Here is a 16,887-nt window from a genome sequence, read left to right as displayed (position 1 = left end):
ACCTTTGTCTTCCTCAGCTGGCTTTTCTCAAGAGGTATTGACAGACAGCAGAAGCTGTGTTTCTGCTCTAAAATCAATTTAAACCTGTATTTGATGTTCCTTTTACTTTGCTGTGATTCTGTACTGTTGTATTCTCATTTTGCTTTGAGCTGTAAATATTGAGTTTTCAAAAATAACTCTTCAGATTGCCCTAGAATAATGAAATCTATTGAAAGCTTGTCTCAAAACAGCCTTACTGTTTTTGTTATAGGTAATATGCTTTAGAATCCTGGCCATGCATACACGCAGTCAATGCAAAGAACTGAACTGTGAAGTGACTAATGAAAGGAATAGATTTACTTACCATGCTTCAGTGCCAGTGGTTTGGTGTACTGTATTCAAAGTAATTTGGAGATTTTTATCTTCAGAAATACCCTTTAAATAATTCTTATTGCTATGGGCTTCTCATTATTTGAAAAACGTATTTTTTAGCCTGGTTCATTGTTTTAAACATCATAAAACATACCGATTTTACATGGCAGTACTTGACTATTTGTCCACTTCTGCTGAACTACTGATTTTCTTTTTCTTTTTTTCTTTTTTTTCCTTTTTTTTTTAATGTAGAGTGGAAGGGGATTCCCAAGAAGTCTGAAAATGAAGTAGCTCAAAATGGAGGTGCAGAAGCTACACATAATGAGCCAGTGTCTCCTATACCCAAAGCTTTACCTGTTCCAATTCCCGTTCCCATGCCTGCACCAATAACTGTACCTCCTCCACAGGTGAGAGTTGCTTCTCATTTGCTCTGGCTATCTCAAATAAAACTTTAAATAATAATTTAGGGTAGCAATACGTAAGTTACAGGGAGGGAGGACACATGATGATTGATAGCTTGAATAGTTGATTTTGTTTGTACATTTCATGTCGTTATCCTCAGTTGTAACTGCTCTTGTTAGCAGACTGGCCATGCTGGCCACTTACATAGGGGATTTTCCTGTGCTCTAAATCTAGTAAGCACCTGAAATCAGTTACTTGACCTTTCTCTCTTATAAGAGAGCGACACAGTGTAACTGAGGAGCTTTTCCTGTTCTGCTAAGTCACAGTGGCAATGGAAGACTTGAAAAACCAAGTTCGTTAGGGTTTGGAGCCCATTTTATGTCCAGCAGGAACAGAACTTCAGGTTTCGTTCCTTTGGAAAGGGATGTAGCCTGTACCCAAACAGTCCTGGGAACTGAGTCAACACATAGTTAGTGGGAATGATGGAGGATTTGTTTCAAAAACTCATGCTGCTTTAAACCAAAATGCTAATGCAGGGAAGCCTGCAGAATCTTTCTTCAGAAAGCCTATCAGATCTTTCTTCAAAGTAACGTAAATCTCTAATATCTCAATCCAGAATAAGTTATTACAGTAGATTCTTTTTATTATAGGGTGAGTTGCATCCTTTGTTTTATGATTGCATGATTTTTTTTTTGATTCTTTTTAGCTAATTTCCCTTGCTCTTGGTTTAAATAAGTTATAAACTTTGTAAAATGGTTTAAATAAGTTATAAACCTTGTAGAATAAGCAAATTGCTTTTTTTTTTTTTTTTTTTGAATAGCCTTTGGAAATTCGATTTAAAAATTTTCATGCTGTTTATTTGCTGCTATCTGGCTTCTTCAGTCAAAGTTGTTGTTGTATATTCATTCTTTAAAACAGCTCTGTCTAAAATTTTACTGTTAACTATCACTGCATGATATTTTATTCCCTCCAATGTTTTATAATCTGTTTTTCTTTTAGCTTTACTGATTGAGAAAAGATTCTTACTTCTTTTATTGTATTAGTTTTTTGGGTCACTTAAAATAGTACCTTCTCCAAAAAGGAAAAAGTTTGAATAAAACTATTTTAAATCTTGGGAAAATATGATTTGTGAACCACAATATGACAGATACTCAGAAAAGATCCTGAACTCAAATTATTCAAAGAAAAAAATAATTTAGCCAGCCCCATGATTTCAGAACGTGAAATGTTGAGATCCTGAACTCAAATTATTCAAAGACAAAAATAATTTAGCCAGCCCCGTGATTTCAGAATGTGAAACGTTGAATTTTGATGATCTGACACTGAATTCTTGTAATGCTGTAAAGTATTTTCAGAAAATGAACATGTGGGTCAATTTTTGAATTTCAGAGAGCTTTAATACCAATTAGCTAAAATTAAAATAAACTAATTAATGTTGGTGATGTTTTTTATTTTAATAGAATTTATTCTGAAAAACAAACTGTGAATAAGAAACCCACCAGTTTCATAACGTGAGAGCGAAGATAGTTTGTTCCAGTTGTTTTTTACTATAGCAAAGAAACTTTTCCTGCGGTCTTTGCAAATTCATAGAATCATAGAATCAGTAAGGTTGAAAGGGATCTCTGGAGATCATCTAGTTCAACCTCCCTGCTCAAGCAGGGTCACCTAGAGCATGGTAGACAGGGTTGCATCCAGGCAGGCCTTGAAGATCTCCAGAGAAGGAGACTCCACAACCTCTCTGGGCTCTGTCACTCTCACAGTGAAGAAATTCCCCCTCACATTCAGGTAGAACTTCCTGTGGTTCAATTTCTGCCCATTGCCTCTTGTCCTGTCACACGGGACAACTGAAAAGAGTTTGTCCCCGTCCCCTTGACACCCTCCCTTCAGGTACTTGTACACATTGGTAAGATCCCCCCTCAGTCTTCCCTTCCCCAGGCTGAAGAGGCCCAGCTCTCGCAGCCGTTCCTCATAGGGCAGGTGCTCCAGCTCTCTGATCATCTTCGTAGCCCTACGCTGGACTCTCTGCAGCAGCTCCATGTCTCTCTTGGACTAGGGAGCCCAGAACTGGACGCAGTCCTCGAGATGAGGCTTCCCCAGGGCTGAGTAGAGGGGCGGGATTGCCTTCCTCAGTCTGCTGGCAGCAGTCTTCCTGATGCACCCCAGGAGACCATTGGCCTTTCTGGCCACAAGGGCACGTTGCTGGCTCGTGGTCAACTTGTCATCCACCAGCACTCCCAACTCCTTCTCTGCAGAGCTGCTCTCCAGATAGAAGAGTTGCCCTTCAGACTAGGATCGGGGAGCCAGACTTGGTCTTTGTCCCTATCTTCACTCATAGTTGTCTTCTCCAGGGTGCTATAAATTAAAATAGTTCAATGATTTGTAAATAGTTCTCAAAACTTACAAATTTGGTTTAGCTGTGATGATATAAATGGTGTTAGTGGTAAAAGTAACCCTTTTTTTGCTATTCAGATATGTAAATGTGACATAATACTTAAAGAAAGCAGTTCATTGAACTTTCTGTTGTTGTTCTTTAAATCACTTTTTAAATACTTTTGCAATTTATCTAGCTGATGTGGTTTTGCTTGTGATGCAAGTAGAGTTGCTTTCATTCTTACTTGGCTTCAGTGTTTAGGGCTGTAAGATGTATGGAGGTTGCCACAAAGTAGTGGGTAGCCGCTCGTTCTGTCAAATCTGGAATTAGTGTTGGCCCAGTGATGCCAGCACGCTCCATCTGTGTGGGTGCTCCCCTGGCAACCAGGGAAAGCACCCTGTCCACCCTGGTCAGTCCCTCTGACCATGAAGGCATCATTTATATACATGATGTGCCAGGACAGCAAGTTTGCTGCATTGTCCTGATTTAGGCTGTGGTGATCAAGCACAGGGCTACCTAACAGGTACCCCCAAGCAGCTCTGGCTGCATGGTTGCCATATCTTATTCTTCCTTTTCTTGCTTCTTGACCACCTTTTTTGCTGTGCTTGTTCCTCCCTTTCTCTGACTAAATCTTCTCCCAAGTAAACAACTCTCTTCAAATTACTTTTTCCTTGTTGGTCCCAATTTTGCTCAATCTATACATAAATCTATATAACTGTGATACCATTACCTAGGTAATACCATTCTTGTATGGTATTCCTGGATATGGTTACCTTGGTGGTGCCGGCCTTGCAAGGTCCTGCTCCCTGAAAGATCCTCAGGGTTCTTCTCCAATCCACTGTGAAGTTTGGTCATTGCTCATATAACACTCCCCTTAACCACCTGCAAAATTCAGTCATCCCTCACCGTGCTGTCTGTAACTTTTGTCAGCTCGTGTTGTTGTCTGTGACCTCTGGCAGTTTCTAATGTTGTGTCCAGTAGTTTCTCACATCCTGTTCAGTTAGCTTCACTTCAGGCCAGGGCCTAGTCTTTGTCACCTGCCTGCAGCCCTAACATTCCTCCACTTAAAGGTACGATCAGAAGGAGCTGCATCACTCTGCTCTCTGGTAGAGCTGGAATGAGCCTCCCATGGTACCCCTTAAGTGGGTTGCCCACACATGGGTGGGAGCCCAGCGCTGCTGTACGTTACCAGCGAGAGGTGCAAGTAGCTGCAATCTGACCTGTCATTGCTGGCACTGCCTTCACCCTTTAATGCAACCTGTATATAGTAAGGCACTTAAAATCAATAATGTCCCTGTAAGAGTAAAAGCCCATGTAGGTAAGTCTAGTTCTTTGGCCTTGAGAGCTCCCACAGCCTCTTCTCAGCCACAGGGTCCTTGGCTGTTGGCAAGCTAGGTGGAATGCTTTACTTGCTTTGTGTTACTGGAGTGAGCGCTGCTCTTCCCTGTCAGTTCACGTACCTGAACTGTTGCTGGTTATGGTCCCCCTCCTGCAGGTCTGGGTAATCCATCTCAGTGGCTACTCTGAGCGTACGTCCATATTTATTTTTAAGTTATATTGCAGTGTTAAAGATCAAGTTAAATCCATTTCTTGGTTATCTAGAATTAATTTCAGTTGAAAGTTACCAGTTGTGTCAGTTCTAACATGTTTTTTGCTGGGGGTCATGTATTGAAGTTTGAGGGGCTTGCTGTGGCCAACCCTCCCATAAGTTTTCCAGCCCAACCCGAAGTCCCTTCTCAATGGGTTGCTCGCTAGAAACCAAGATCCAACTTGAGTGTGTACTTGCCAAATTTCTGGCTGTATTACCCAATCCTACATTCCTTCTTCAAATATGTGCATGTAGCAATTGTGTATTGGTCCATCATTTACCCCTTGCATTTGAAATTAGCTCCTCCCTGGCAGCCTTTCCTGGGGACTCCAGGTGCTCTTGCATATTTACCTCTCTTGAAGCAGTGTAAGTAGACTAGGCCTATTTTTCTTCTTTGAGGCTCTCGGTCTGAGAGGTATGCAATAAGGAACAGTTGTACCTGGACGTAGGCCAAACCTGATGCACCGGGTATTCTCAGCGTGAATTATTGAGAGGTTAATTATTCCAAGTCCTAGTGTTGCTACTGGAATAAATTTTTCCCAGTATTTGACTCCCCATTAATAAAGGCTCTGCTCAGTAGCATTTCTGTTTTATCTAATTCATTACCTGTTATTCTTAAACTTCACCATTCCTCTGTGTGTATTACTTGTCAGTGTTTATTATCTGTTGGTTTCATCTCTTTAACAGAGAAACTTACATGCTTTAAATCTAACTTTAAATCAGACATTATGACATCTATGCATAGATTTATTTATTTTTATTTTTTTTTACCACCACCTTTTCTCTCCCTTTGTTTAAAGGAAAAGTTTTAACACGTTAGTTACAAATACACATTAGAATGTTAACTTTTTGGAAGAAAACTGGAAAAATTTGGAAGTCATATGCTTCATCCACAATTTTCCCAACTTCTAACCTATTAAGTACTGAGAGCACTTAACTAATTTCCCATCTATTTTAAATCTTTTACCTTATTGATACCCCATTTTGATTCTTTGTTATATTCGCGTTCTGTATGTACACACTTGCTTAATTGAAAATTACTGCAGTCAGCAATTCTATCACTAGCTACTTTTCTGAAGTTGTTTTCCTTTGGAGGATTATCGCTCTTTAAAACAAACAAAAGAAGACCTACCAAGGCTGTTAGGTTACAAGATTTTTGAAGCACTTTCCCTAGTTTTTAGTTGTGATTAATGGAAGCACCTCGAGGGTTACTCAAAATTAATGTTCATCCAATTAATCTTGGCCTTGTATGGTATTTCTGGCACCGTGGCCTTACAAAGTCCTGTTCCCTGAAAAGTCCCCACAATTCTCCCCCCTGTGAAGTTTGGTGGTTGTTCACATAACACCCCCTTAACCACCATCAAAAACCAGCAGTCCTTCATGGTGCTCTCTCTTAAGTTTTGTCAGTGTTTCACATTATCTGTCACCTCTGCCAATTTCTCATGTTATGTCATATGCGGTAGTTTTCCACATCCTGTTCAGTGAGCTTAGCTTTATACTTGGGCCCAGTCAGCAGATTATTATAAAACTAAAAGTGACACTCTAATATAGAGGCTATTAATTAGTAGTATATAATGTAGTTTTTGTATTAATGAAAACTATTTTGACGGTTGATTTATTTTAGATTGGCTTCAATCCAGAAGCCGCTTCACATGAATTGGAATGAAAATCATAATAATAATAATTGACCAAGGAAGTAAAAGTCATTATAATGTAGTATGCAAACTCAAGTAGTTTAAATAAATAGTCTTTTTAATAGTTCCAAAGTTACGTGCATAATAGTATATCATGCTGATTAGTAAAATTTAGTCCAACTACTGTATAAAGGCTATATTTAGATGATAGATCAGCATGTCTTAGCATTGCTTTACCACAGAGGATCATTCTTTCTTTAAGAACAGAGGCAAACAAGATTAATGTTGATATTTTAAGCTGGAGTTCTTTGACTTCTAATTAGATGAATTATTTAAGACACCTTATTGCAATGTAATTTAAGATAGCTTAAATTTTCTTGTTTTGATGGACCAAGCACAGAAGAAAGAAGTCTGCATTTAAACAACACATAATCCATTCAGCCTTGATATAACACTTTTTTCCTCTTCATAGGTTCCGCCACATCCATCAGGTCCTCCTGTGGTTGGTGCACTCCAACCACCTGCTTTCACAGCACCTTTAGGAATCCCACCTCCTGGATTTGCTCCTGGGGTGCCGCCGCCACCACCACCTCCGTTTTTACGACCCGGGTTTAACCCAATGCATTTACCCCCAGGTATATTTATGTATTTCTAGAAATACTAAGTCCATTTTTTTAATCACATAGCCAGTAAAAGTATTTGCAACATAAGCTACACCACCAGATTTTGGAAAAGCGATATGCTATGTTAATATGTACTTTTCTTATAGGCTTTCTTCCTCCTGGACCACCTCCACCTATAACTCCTCCAGTATCTGTTCCTCACACTCCAGCAGTAAACATCCCCAATTGTAAGTGTTTGAGTCTTAGGCAAGTGGCTATAGAAAAAGATACCATACAGGCAGAGAAACTGACTTTTTTTTTTTTTTTTTTTTTAATGTCAATGCAATTGTTTCTTAGCTACAGCAGCTGGTGTAAATGAAGACACTACAAAAGATGCATCTGTTGGAAATCCCATCCCTACAGTGGTTTCTGGATCCAGAGGGAATACTGAAACCAGTGATAGTTCTAAAATGTACGGGACTGTTCCACCTCCTGTAGCACCTACTAATGTACCTGCTCCTGTTACCCAAGCTATTCCACTTCTTGGTAAGTTCTTTTTCATATATATTCTTCAGTTTATTGTTTCCTGAATTTAAATTAAGATTTTTGTTTTGCTACTCATTTACAGTTTATGGGAAACTAAAGTGGATTTTTCAACATTTGTTCAAATTTCTGTCCTGTTTAGCTTTTAAATAATTTTTAAAGGCTTGATTTTGCACAGAAGAAGCAGTAAGACTAGTGTTATTGTTATTTTATGAAGAAACAAAAAAGCAGTAAATTTTAAATTACAATTCAAGACAGAATGAGATGCTGTCTAGTTCAACAAACTGCAGTTCATAGTATATAAAAGATAATCTTAACAAAAAACATTTGTGTGACATGAACTGTATTTTAGGCTTAACTATTACATGTATAATGGCTATAAACATATAGCAGAAGAGTATTCTTTTAAAACTATTTTTTTAATCTATGAAAATGACATTTTTTCTGTATGGAATACATTTATTTTAATAAAAATAAAAAACAACTTTTATTAAACCTTATGTAACAGGTTTTGAAACCTTTTTATGAATATACTATTTCAACAAGCGAAACAAGTTAACTTCAGATACCTTACATAGATTATTTCTCATATTTTTTCAGATTTTTAAAGAGATTGCATGCTGTTTAATGTTACAAGGGTCTGCTAAATAGTTATTTTAGGATGGCACTTTATGGTTCAGTGTCAAGTATATACTCAAAAGGCACTGTAAGTTTCCTACTAATTATAATAGGATTGTTCCAATTATGTGCTTTTGACCTCTAAATGAGAGCATGGCAAGGACACGAAAATGTTAAGTGTGTTTATGCCCAAAAATGTGCATTGCTAGCTGCAGAACAAACTAAGTTTTTTTTTGTTTTTTTTTTTTTTTTTTTCCTCTCTCTCTGAGAGCTTATTGCTCTTTTGGATTTGATGTGTAAATTTTCCAACTGTGACTAGTGATTTTTGGATATTTCATGTTGGAAGCTCAAAATGACACCCTTCTAAGTGAACTTTTTAGTGAGCCTCTTCTCATTTAAAAAATCAGGCTGCTTATGGAGTCTGTCAGAGCAGACATCCGAAAACAGTAAATAGTTGTTTTGAGAGTATCTTGACCATTTGACAAATATAGACTGGTTTAAGAAAAATCCTTTGGTGAAGAGAGTTTTCATGTTCATCATGGGCTGAGAGTTCTATAGTGATAAGGATTACCTGACTGTACATTTTTTCAAGACACACATATCTTAATGGCTAAATGACATTTTTAATAATTTTGTAATACTATATTACAATTATTTGAAGTTTCATGTTTTCATGTCTTACACATCATAACCTGAACTTTTTATTCCAAGCCTTTGAAATGCATTAAGTTACTCTGCGGTGTGCTGTATCACTGTATACAGAAGAAACATCTTTTATAAAATGAAGATTGAAATGAAGTAAATTAAATGTCCATGTTGCTTATGTGGCTCTATTACTCTTACAAACTCAAGGAAACTGAATTTGATAAATTAAAAAATCAAGGATTTACCTTCATTTTTATTAGCTTGTGTTTGGGATTGTTGAGGATGGAGTTGCCATATAGTCAGTCTCATCAACAAGGGGTCAGAGAGATAGGGTTTTTGTTTGTTATTTAAGATTACAAGTTTGTCTTAATATGTGCGTTTACAATGTAGGAGAACTGAAGTACTAAGAGCCCTCTGTTTCTTTTTCAAGTAATTGCATTTTATGTTGATAAGTGTCTTATTTCAAGCAGAAGTTATAAAATCAAGTAGTTATGTAAAATCCTTCCATCCTGACATTTCAGAGTTACAGGGGACTGTTCACAAGGAGATGTAAGATACAACAAAACTAGCAGAAATAGAGATTATGACATTTTACATGATTAAAGATTAAAAAAAACCTAGTATCAGTATCTTTTGCTCTTAAATCTTTTCAGTAAGTTGAGACAAATGACTCCTGTCTTAAAAACACTTTGATTCACTGAGCAGTTGAGCTTAACTCTGCATATGAGAGACCAGATCTGATCTCTCCCTAAGCTGGAAGAAAAACATGAGAAGTGATTTTTTTTTTTTTTTTTTTTTTTTTTTTTTGTGTCCCCCGACCATTTATGCTGTATCTAGATTGCAAGGAAGACATCTTGCCCTCCCCATCATCTGAATTCAAGAGTTGGCCAGACTGTGTCATCATTCCTTTTCATTCTATGTGTCAGGTTTCATCCCTAGGGAAATCAAAACATGGGAAATGGAGTGTGCCAGGGTTTCACCACCTGTGCGGACATGAGATGCAATCTACATATGCATCCAAGTCCAGGAGCCCAGAAGTACTTGCAGGTCTGACCATTTAAATGTAGCCTTAGTGCTTGTACAGGTCTGAGACATGTGAACTGGACAAAGCAAACAAGTAGGTACAGCATCACCTTCAGTTTGCCATGGGAAACTAAGCAAAGGACATCAGATGCTTCAGACTGAAGGACCTTGTGTTCTCAAGTATATGGTTTAGCAGTGTGAATAGATGACTGGTTATGTGACTAGTTTCTCATGAAGTCCTCTTAAACTGCTGCTTAAACATGCCCATGATGTGGTTTTCAAAGCTGAGATAAGAACATAGAAGAAAGATTTTGTCTGACAGCATCATGAAGTATATCGTGAGGACTCTGCTTGGGGAAATAGGGATGAAGGGGCTTCAGTAGTTTAACAAGAAGAATGAAGAAATGTTCTTCGGATATTGTGGGCAGGATAGAAGAACATGCTTCAGCAAGCTGAATTCAAAGAATGAAGATTGCTCTGAAGAGACTCTTATAGAAATCTGAACCCCAAAACCTTGTCTGAGAATACCTTATGTAACCTGTAAAAATACAGGAACTCTCCTAACTTTTGTAACTTCAAAATGAAGCTTATCTATCTGTCCATTTTTTTTAATGGAAGATATGTTATAAAGTAATTCTAAATTGATGGATTATTGTAAGATTTCATATGCTTTCTTAGTAATGTAAGTTACATTCTGTTTCATCTCCACTAATTTCATTCATTCCTGCAATGTAATTCTTCCATCACTTCAAACAGTGGCATGTTTGTGGCTCCAGAGCAGTGATCCCTTGTGGACATTGTGTCTAAATTTTTTGTGCTAATTTCTAAAAAAAAAAAAAAAAAAAAAAACACCTTCAGGTTGTTTTAATTTAGTTGTATCCTTGATCATATTCACTGCTGTTACAGCTGCTTGTTCTTAATTTGGACAAGATGATCCAGATTGTAACTGATTTTTGTGAGTATGTGCTCATATATTTTAAATGATCTGCAGAGCAAAGTTTTTTAGATTCTTTTTACATGCAACTACTGCAGAAAGTGATAGGGTTTGATTTGTCAACTTGGTCTGAGTGCTGAGCAAATGCTGTAATTTGGACCAGTAATAAATTGCTGTTGCAGATGCTTTGTTTTATTCAGCTTCTGTGATCCATTATCTTAATTAAATGCACCAGTTTGCAGTTTTGTAGGCATGGTCTAATGCTCTTTTTAACAAAATTCCTACATTGATTATTACATATTATCAAAAATTAGTATACCATAGTTCTCATGGAGCTTGGTATTCATTTCCTGTTAAAGCACGCTGAAGTATTAGTCTTTTCTCCCTTGCTGGTTTGCTCCCAAGTAGCTACATGTTCTTTTTGTAATCTGCATTAAAGTATAAAAGACAGTGTAATATTATCTGAGCTAACCAGAGTATTAGTGTATTATAAAGTGGATCCTGTAAAAAGGAATTATTCAACTTTTTATTAATACAGGATATTAACAATGATAAACTTACTACATTTCCAATTTTTTTTTGTGATAGCACATGTTAAAAGCCTAACAAACACTGCATGTTTCCTAACTACATATATGAATTCTACATTCATGCAGATATTACTACTGAATGAGAGTTCAGGGGAGAGGTAAACATGAATTCTCAAGCACCATTCACAAAATTAAATTCTGCCTTCATGATTCACTTGACCTGGATCAGTTTAATGTGCATGTTTTATAAAGCAGGAATTTTAGAAATCTGATACCTGTAACCAACACTGTACATTTGTGTAGTTTGACTCTTACATCCTTGTATAAGATTTTTTAGTGAATAGGAGCAAACTCCTATTGGCTTCAGTGATTGGCTTTAACTACCCTGGGAAATATTGGCAAGTTAGTTGAAGAGTCCATACTTAGGCACTTACATTTAGGGGTCTGTCTTTACAGTCTTGGCCTGTTCTAAAGGATTCTGTATAAAACTACAGAGAAAGATGAAAAACTTAAAACACTGTTTTGTACCATTTCCAAGAATGTCCTGATAGTAGTTAATATTCTAGTTTTAAGAGGAAGCATCCCCCTGCAGCCTGACTGCACAACATTAATGTGGCATGCTAAATGTTGCATAATTTCAGCATCAAACTTGTGGTGTAAACCTTGAGCCTGTTGTTCTGCTAGTATCCTAAGCTTTTGACTTCTTGTTCCCATATGTCTTTCTGTCGTATTTCCAGAAGGAAGTGTATTTGAAGCAAGATTGGTATGTTAAATACCGTTTCTTCACTTGCTTTCTTGTAGCAGCACAGCTGAGAAATAATTTAACAGATTATAGGAGATACGGGATGGAATCACTTATTGGGCAGCATTCTGTTAAAAAAAAAAAAAAATCAAATGCTACACTTCTCACCTCTGTTAGCATTTCTAACTCTGATAACTGTCACAAGGGAACATGGGCTTTCTCCAGCCAGAAGAGAAGATAATGAGAACCGGAATTCCAGTGATATGGAAATCTGACTTTTTACTTAATTTATCAAACAGTAAGGAAGACTACTGTGGCCTCTCTGGATAGAAGATACTTCTTCAGGACAGCTGTAGCAATTTTGAGCTATGCCTGATGAGTAAAGTGAAATTATGAAACTTGTAGCACTGTGTGATTGTTCTTATATCTCTGAAGTAACACTCATGGGGTTGATGATGGGTTATTCTAGTATATTTATATCTGAGCTCTTCATATTAAACACATTTCTTGAGTTCTGAGGACCTTACAGCATGCATTGCTGGTAAAAGTCACAAATAGAAATAAGTTGTGGAAGCAATGTATAGTTTTACACATTTGAACGAAATGAACTTAACATATTAGGTGCAAGGTCTGAGCATTATAAGACCAGTAATAAAAGCCATGTCTTAACTAAGTCATGCAGAATGAACAGTTGGTGAAATGGATGGATGGAGATTCCATTAGCAAGAAGAAAAGGTTTTGGAAAGACTTGCACTTAGGAACAAATATGTGCTGGGGCAGATATATTGTATCACTTGTCTGCGCATGTATGAGATGGTCATTAAATCCTTTTATTTCTTCTCTAGGAGCTCTAGTATTTCTTTTCAAGTTTGAGAAACTTGAATAAATTTTACCTAAGTGTCTTTCTGAGATAACAGGGATCTTAAATTGCACATGCAGTCTGTGCCATTAACTTTCAGTAAACTTGGATGTGTTTCTGGACAGTTCTTCTGGAGTAAATTTTTAACTAGTGCCTGACTTGTCAGCACTGTAAAGAAACTAGTAGTACTTTCTACAGAGTACTACGACCTAAAAACTTAAGTAGATTTATTTAAAATAAAAATTGTTCAGCTGCCCAAATGATGCAGTCCTGATTGAAAGAGAGTGGTTTCTAGGTACCTTTACATTTCTTCTATGGTTAATTTTGTGTGGAAATAAGATTGAGATGTTAAATTACTGGTACTTGTTTAAAAATATCTTCTTCACACTTCACATTCATGCTTTCATACACTCACCTACTCTATTGCCATAGAGCAAAAGTATTCGCTTACCCTCTTTGACTTGTGGTGTATCAGTTATGCCTTTATGCTTTACTAAATCTTCTGGAGGAAAAAAATTGCAATATAAAAGCAAGAATATCCCCAAGTCTAAAAATGAGCAAAATAAAATTCTTGGAAGACTTCACTAGCCATATGTCTGTCTCGTCAGATCTGCACAGTATGAAGTTACACGAAGGAGTTTAAAGTAGGTGGTTTATTGCCCTGCTTTGGAATGCAAGAGCAGGGGTGGGCTGCTCATTTTAAAATTAAAAAAGAAAAGCAAAAAGTAAACTGTTGGTGGTTGATCATTTCTGTCAAAAGAGCGTTGATGTAGCATATCCTGTCTTAGAAGTGACTGCTTGGAGGGGAAGGTAAGATGATACCATGGACTGGAAGAATATTGATGTCTTTGCTACCTAAGCTCTACTTACTGATCAGCAATATATAATTTCCTTCCAATGTGAATATAAAGGGCATTAAGATCAAAAGGTTTCTGCTGGAGAAGGTTCTGGGAGTAATTTAGTGTAAGAAGTGGTGTAGTGAAAGGCATTAAATGCATTTTTCAGGAGGCTCAAGCTTAGTTGGGATAGAACTGCTAAATAAGTTGCTGAGGAGAAGCCTTGCAAATGAGTGAAACTTTAGTTGGGATATCTGCTCCATTTTACTCATTAAGTTGAAATCAAAGTGAAGTTTTCAGTGATGATACTTCGCTAAATATTTAGTACTAGTGTGTATTAGTTTACATAGCTGTTTGAAGTTTCACTTTTACCAGGGATAGGAGTTACAAAATTGTATGTAACCTGTATTCTTAACTTTCATTTTTAATTGATAGAGTCAGAAATAAAGCATTCTTTATGGTCTCAACAAACTTCTTAGAAGAGAGAGGAGAGATGGTTTTTTTCGCTTGTTCTCCTAAGAACTGTTGATGGTTTCTAATGAATTGTGGCAGTCACGTTTAAAAACAAAAACACGTGTTCTGCTCATGTGCTTTCTCAGATGTGGGGCTTATTTGCAGGTAAATATGACTGCTAGTGAGCAGAAGAGCATGGGGCACAGCCAATTTAAAAGCCACGCGGAAGATGAGACAGTAGTGTTACCAGTTGAAACAAAAGCAGACATGCGTGACAGGCTTGCGCACAGTGCTTTGGATGAAGTACTCCTCTGGAGCTGAGGACTCTTCAGTTCGTTTTGATTCGCTGCTGCTTGTGTTGATGTCAACAGGCATTGGGCTGAGCAACCGCAAACAGCGTGTTTTGAGAGTGGGGGGTTTTAGATTTTTTTTTTTTTTAACTCTCCTGAGGACCATGCTAAACAAGAGTCCAGGTGTACAAATGGAAACTAGTTGGCCTTGGGTATGTGCTGTGACGGATGGAAAACTGCATTAAAAATGTCCAAAACTTTGATGTTTTCTTTCTTTTTAGTTTACATTGCAAGGTTCAGTTTACTAAAACTAAACTTTATTGTAGCCATTTGGCCTGGAATGGTAAATTGAGCTGTTCATAATCTGTTTCCTCCCACTGTCCTGTTCTGACCTTCACGCTGGCTTCATGGCTTAGTTTGTATCCGCTGCCTCTTCTGCACTTTGAAAATCTTGCTGTTGACCCAGGTCCAACCTCAAGTATTATCACCAGATGATATGATGTGGACATGTTTATAATATGGGGGAAAGCTTTTTTTTTAAGGTTAGCTAAAGGAGATGCAATGTCTTAATTAATTAGGAAACAGGGAAAGCATAATTTATTAGGAAGGTGTACAGTCAGGAGCCAGCTGACAAAAGCACAGCAGTGAACTGTGCTTGAGAGCTCTACCTGCAAAATGGCAACTGCTTCTTCACAGGTGAAGCCTTTAGGATGAGTAGTTTATCCGTTTGAGTATTAATTACTTTTAGTGTAAAACAAATATCAGCATAAAATCTATATGTTCTCTTTGCAGTAAGTTAAGTTTCTCATTAAACCAGCAAGTGGTTTGATGCATGCACCCCCACCCTCACCCGTTACTTGTTTCAGGAGACAGTTCCAAATAGAACTCCTGAGCCTGTAAAAATGCTGCTGCTCCTGCCTGTCAACCCGTGGCTTTTATTTTTATTTTTATTTGTGTGTGTGTGTTTGTCTGTTGCAGGTACTCAAGCAGTTGCGCCACCCCCACCAGCTCCGGTCGTTGGGCTGCAGACTCCATCCACTGGCCTCTTAGGAGCCCGGCCTGGTTTGATACCCCTCCAGCGACCGCCAGGGATGCCCCCGCCGCCTCTGCAGCGGTTTCCCTTGATGCCACCGCGACACATGCCTCCCCACATGATGCACAGAGGCCCCCCGCCTGGGCCAGGGGGCTTTGGGATGCCTCCCCCTCACGGAATGAAAACCCCGTTCCCACCCCCCGGGCATTTCGTGAGACCTGGGGGGATGCCAGGCAGCGGAGGACCGGGCGGCCCGGAGGAGAATAGGGATGGAAGGCAGTTCAGGAATGATAGGCAGACTTTCACTCCTAACAGAGACCAGGAGAGGTTTGGAAGGAGATCTTTTGGAAATCGGGTAGAAAACGATCGCGAGCGCTACGGTAACCGCAACGATGACAGAGACCACGAGCGCCTCGGTAATCGTGAGAGGAGAGAGTGGGGAAGGAGAAGCCCTGAGCGTGACAGACACAGAGACTTGGAGGACAGAAACAGGCGCTCCAGTGGCCATCGAGACAGAGATTCTAGAGATCGGGAGTCTCGTAGAGACAAGGAAGAAAACCGAGGAAAGGAGAAACCTGAGATGACAGACAGGGCAGATGGTGACAAAAACCATGAGTCTCACAGTGGCAAAATGGAAGACGCAGACATTGTTTCAGAACTTACTAAAGGAGAGTCTGAACCTATGGGTGTAAAACCTGATGAAGAGTTAACACCTGAGGCTACCTCATCTGTGGAACAAGCCGAGAAGGATATTGGCTCAGTTGCGGAGGCTCCTCGTTAGAGACTGGAACTTGTCAAAATCAGACAGTGACATTTGTTGGAGTGTAGAGCTTTAGAGTTGTACAGTCTGCTGTATTATACTTGCTTCTGCTTATATCACAGCCCCTCAGTAGTTGGTGGGGAATTGTAAGCAATTTGATTGCTTCCCTTCTATTTAAAATAGCCACAACATAACACAAAATACTGAAGATATGATTAAAATATTACCCATTTTTGCTGTAACTTTTTTAAAGTTTTGACTTTAAAAAGTTTACAAATCAGAAGTAGAAGTGCTTTCTATTTTTTTTTTAATTTAAGAAAAGGTAACGGTGAAAGCTCCTCGAAACAATAGGGATGTGTTTTTAATAAACTCTATTTTCGTAACAAACTTTAATGTGTGCTATTCTTCCTACACTGCACTGAAGTGGAAAAGGATTGTTCAACATCTTAAAGTTTGAACTGTTAATGCTGTACTGGAGTCTAAATTAGACTGTTTTGTTTATATTTGTTAAAAGAAATACATCTGTTTGTGTAGCTATTCACAGAAGCAAATTTTTATTTGTAATAGTCATTTTGATTTTTAGATTGCTGCATTTTAATGATCTACTTGACCATACTAGGTAAAAGTTAGTGGTTTTAAAATGTTAATTGAAGAGGTAACTGTTTATGTTTGC

General features: G+C 38.1%; 1 protein-coding gene across 3 annotated transcripts in view; it reads left to right on the top strand.

Moving 5' to 3' along the window:
- The window catches only part of SCAF4 (SR-related CTD associated factor 4), a 46,846-nt gene extending 30,245 nt beyond the window's left edge, over positions 1-16,601 (top strand). For 2 of the 3 annotated variants that reach the window (XM_062598287.1, XM_062598279.1), the window contains 5 exons: positions 604-758; positions 6,819-6,981; positions 7,116-7,196; positions 7,306-7,494; positions 15,400-16,601. In XM_062598287.1, coding sequence (XP_062454271.1) covers positions 604-758; positions 6,819-6,981; positions 7,116-7,196; positions 7,306-7,494; positions 15,400-16,235 — 1,424 coding nt within the window. In that variant the 3' untranslated portion in view covers positions 16,236-16,601. Of the gene's footprint in view, positions 1-603; positions 759-6,818; positions 6,982-7,115; positions 7,197-7,305; positions 7,495-9,591; positions 10,989-15,399 lie in introns of those variants that run through there. The other variant, XM_062598293.1, reaches the window with a different exon arrangement.
- The last annotated feature ends 286 nt before the right edge of the window (positions 16,602-16,887 follow it).

The sequence above is a fragment of the Rhea pennata genome, chromosome 1 (genome assembly GCF_028389875.1).
Source record: "Rhea pennata isolate bPtePen1 chromosome 1, bPtePen1.pri, whole genome shotgun sequence".
Lineage (NCBI taxonomy): Eukaryota > Metazoa > Chordata > Aves > Rheiformes > Rheidae > Rhea > Rhea pennata.
This window is presented reverse-complemented; position numbering and strand designations above follow the sequence as displayed.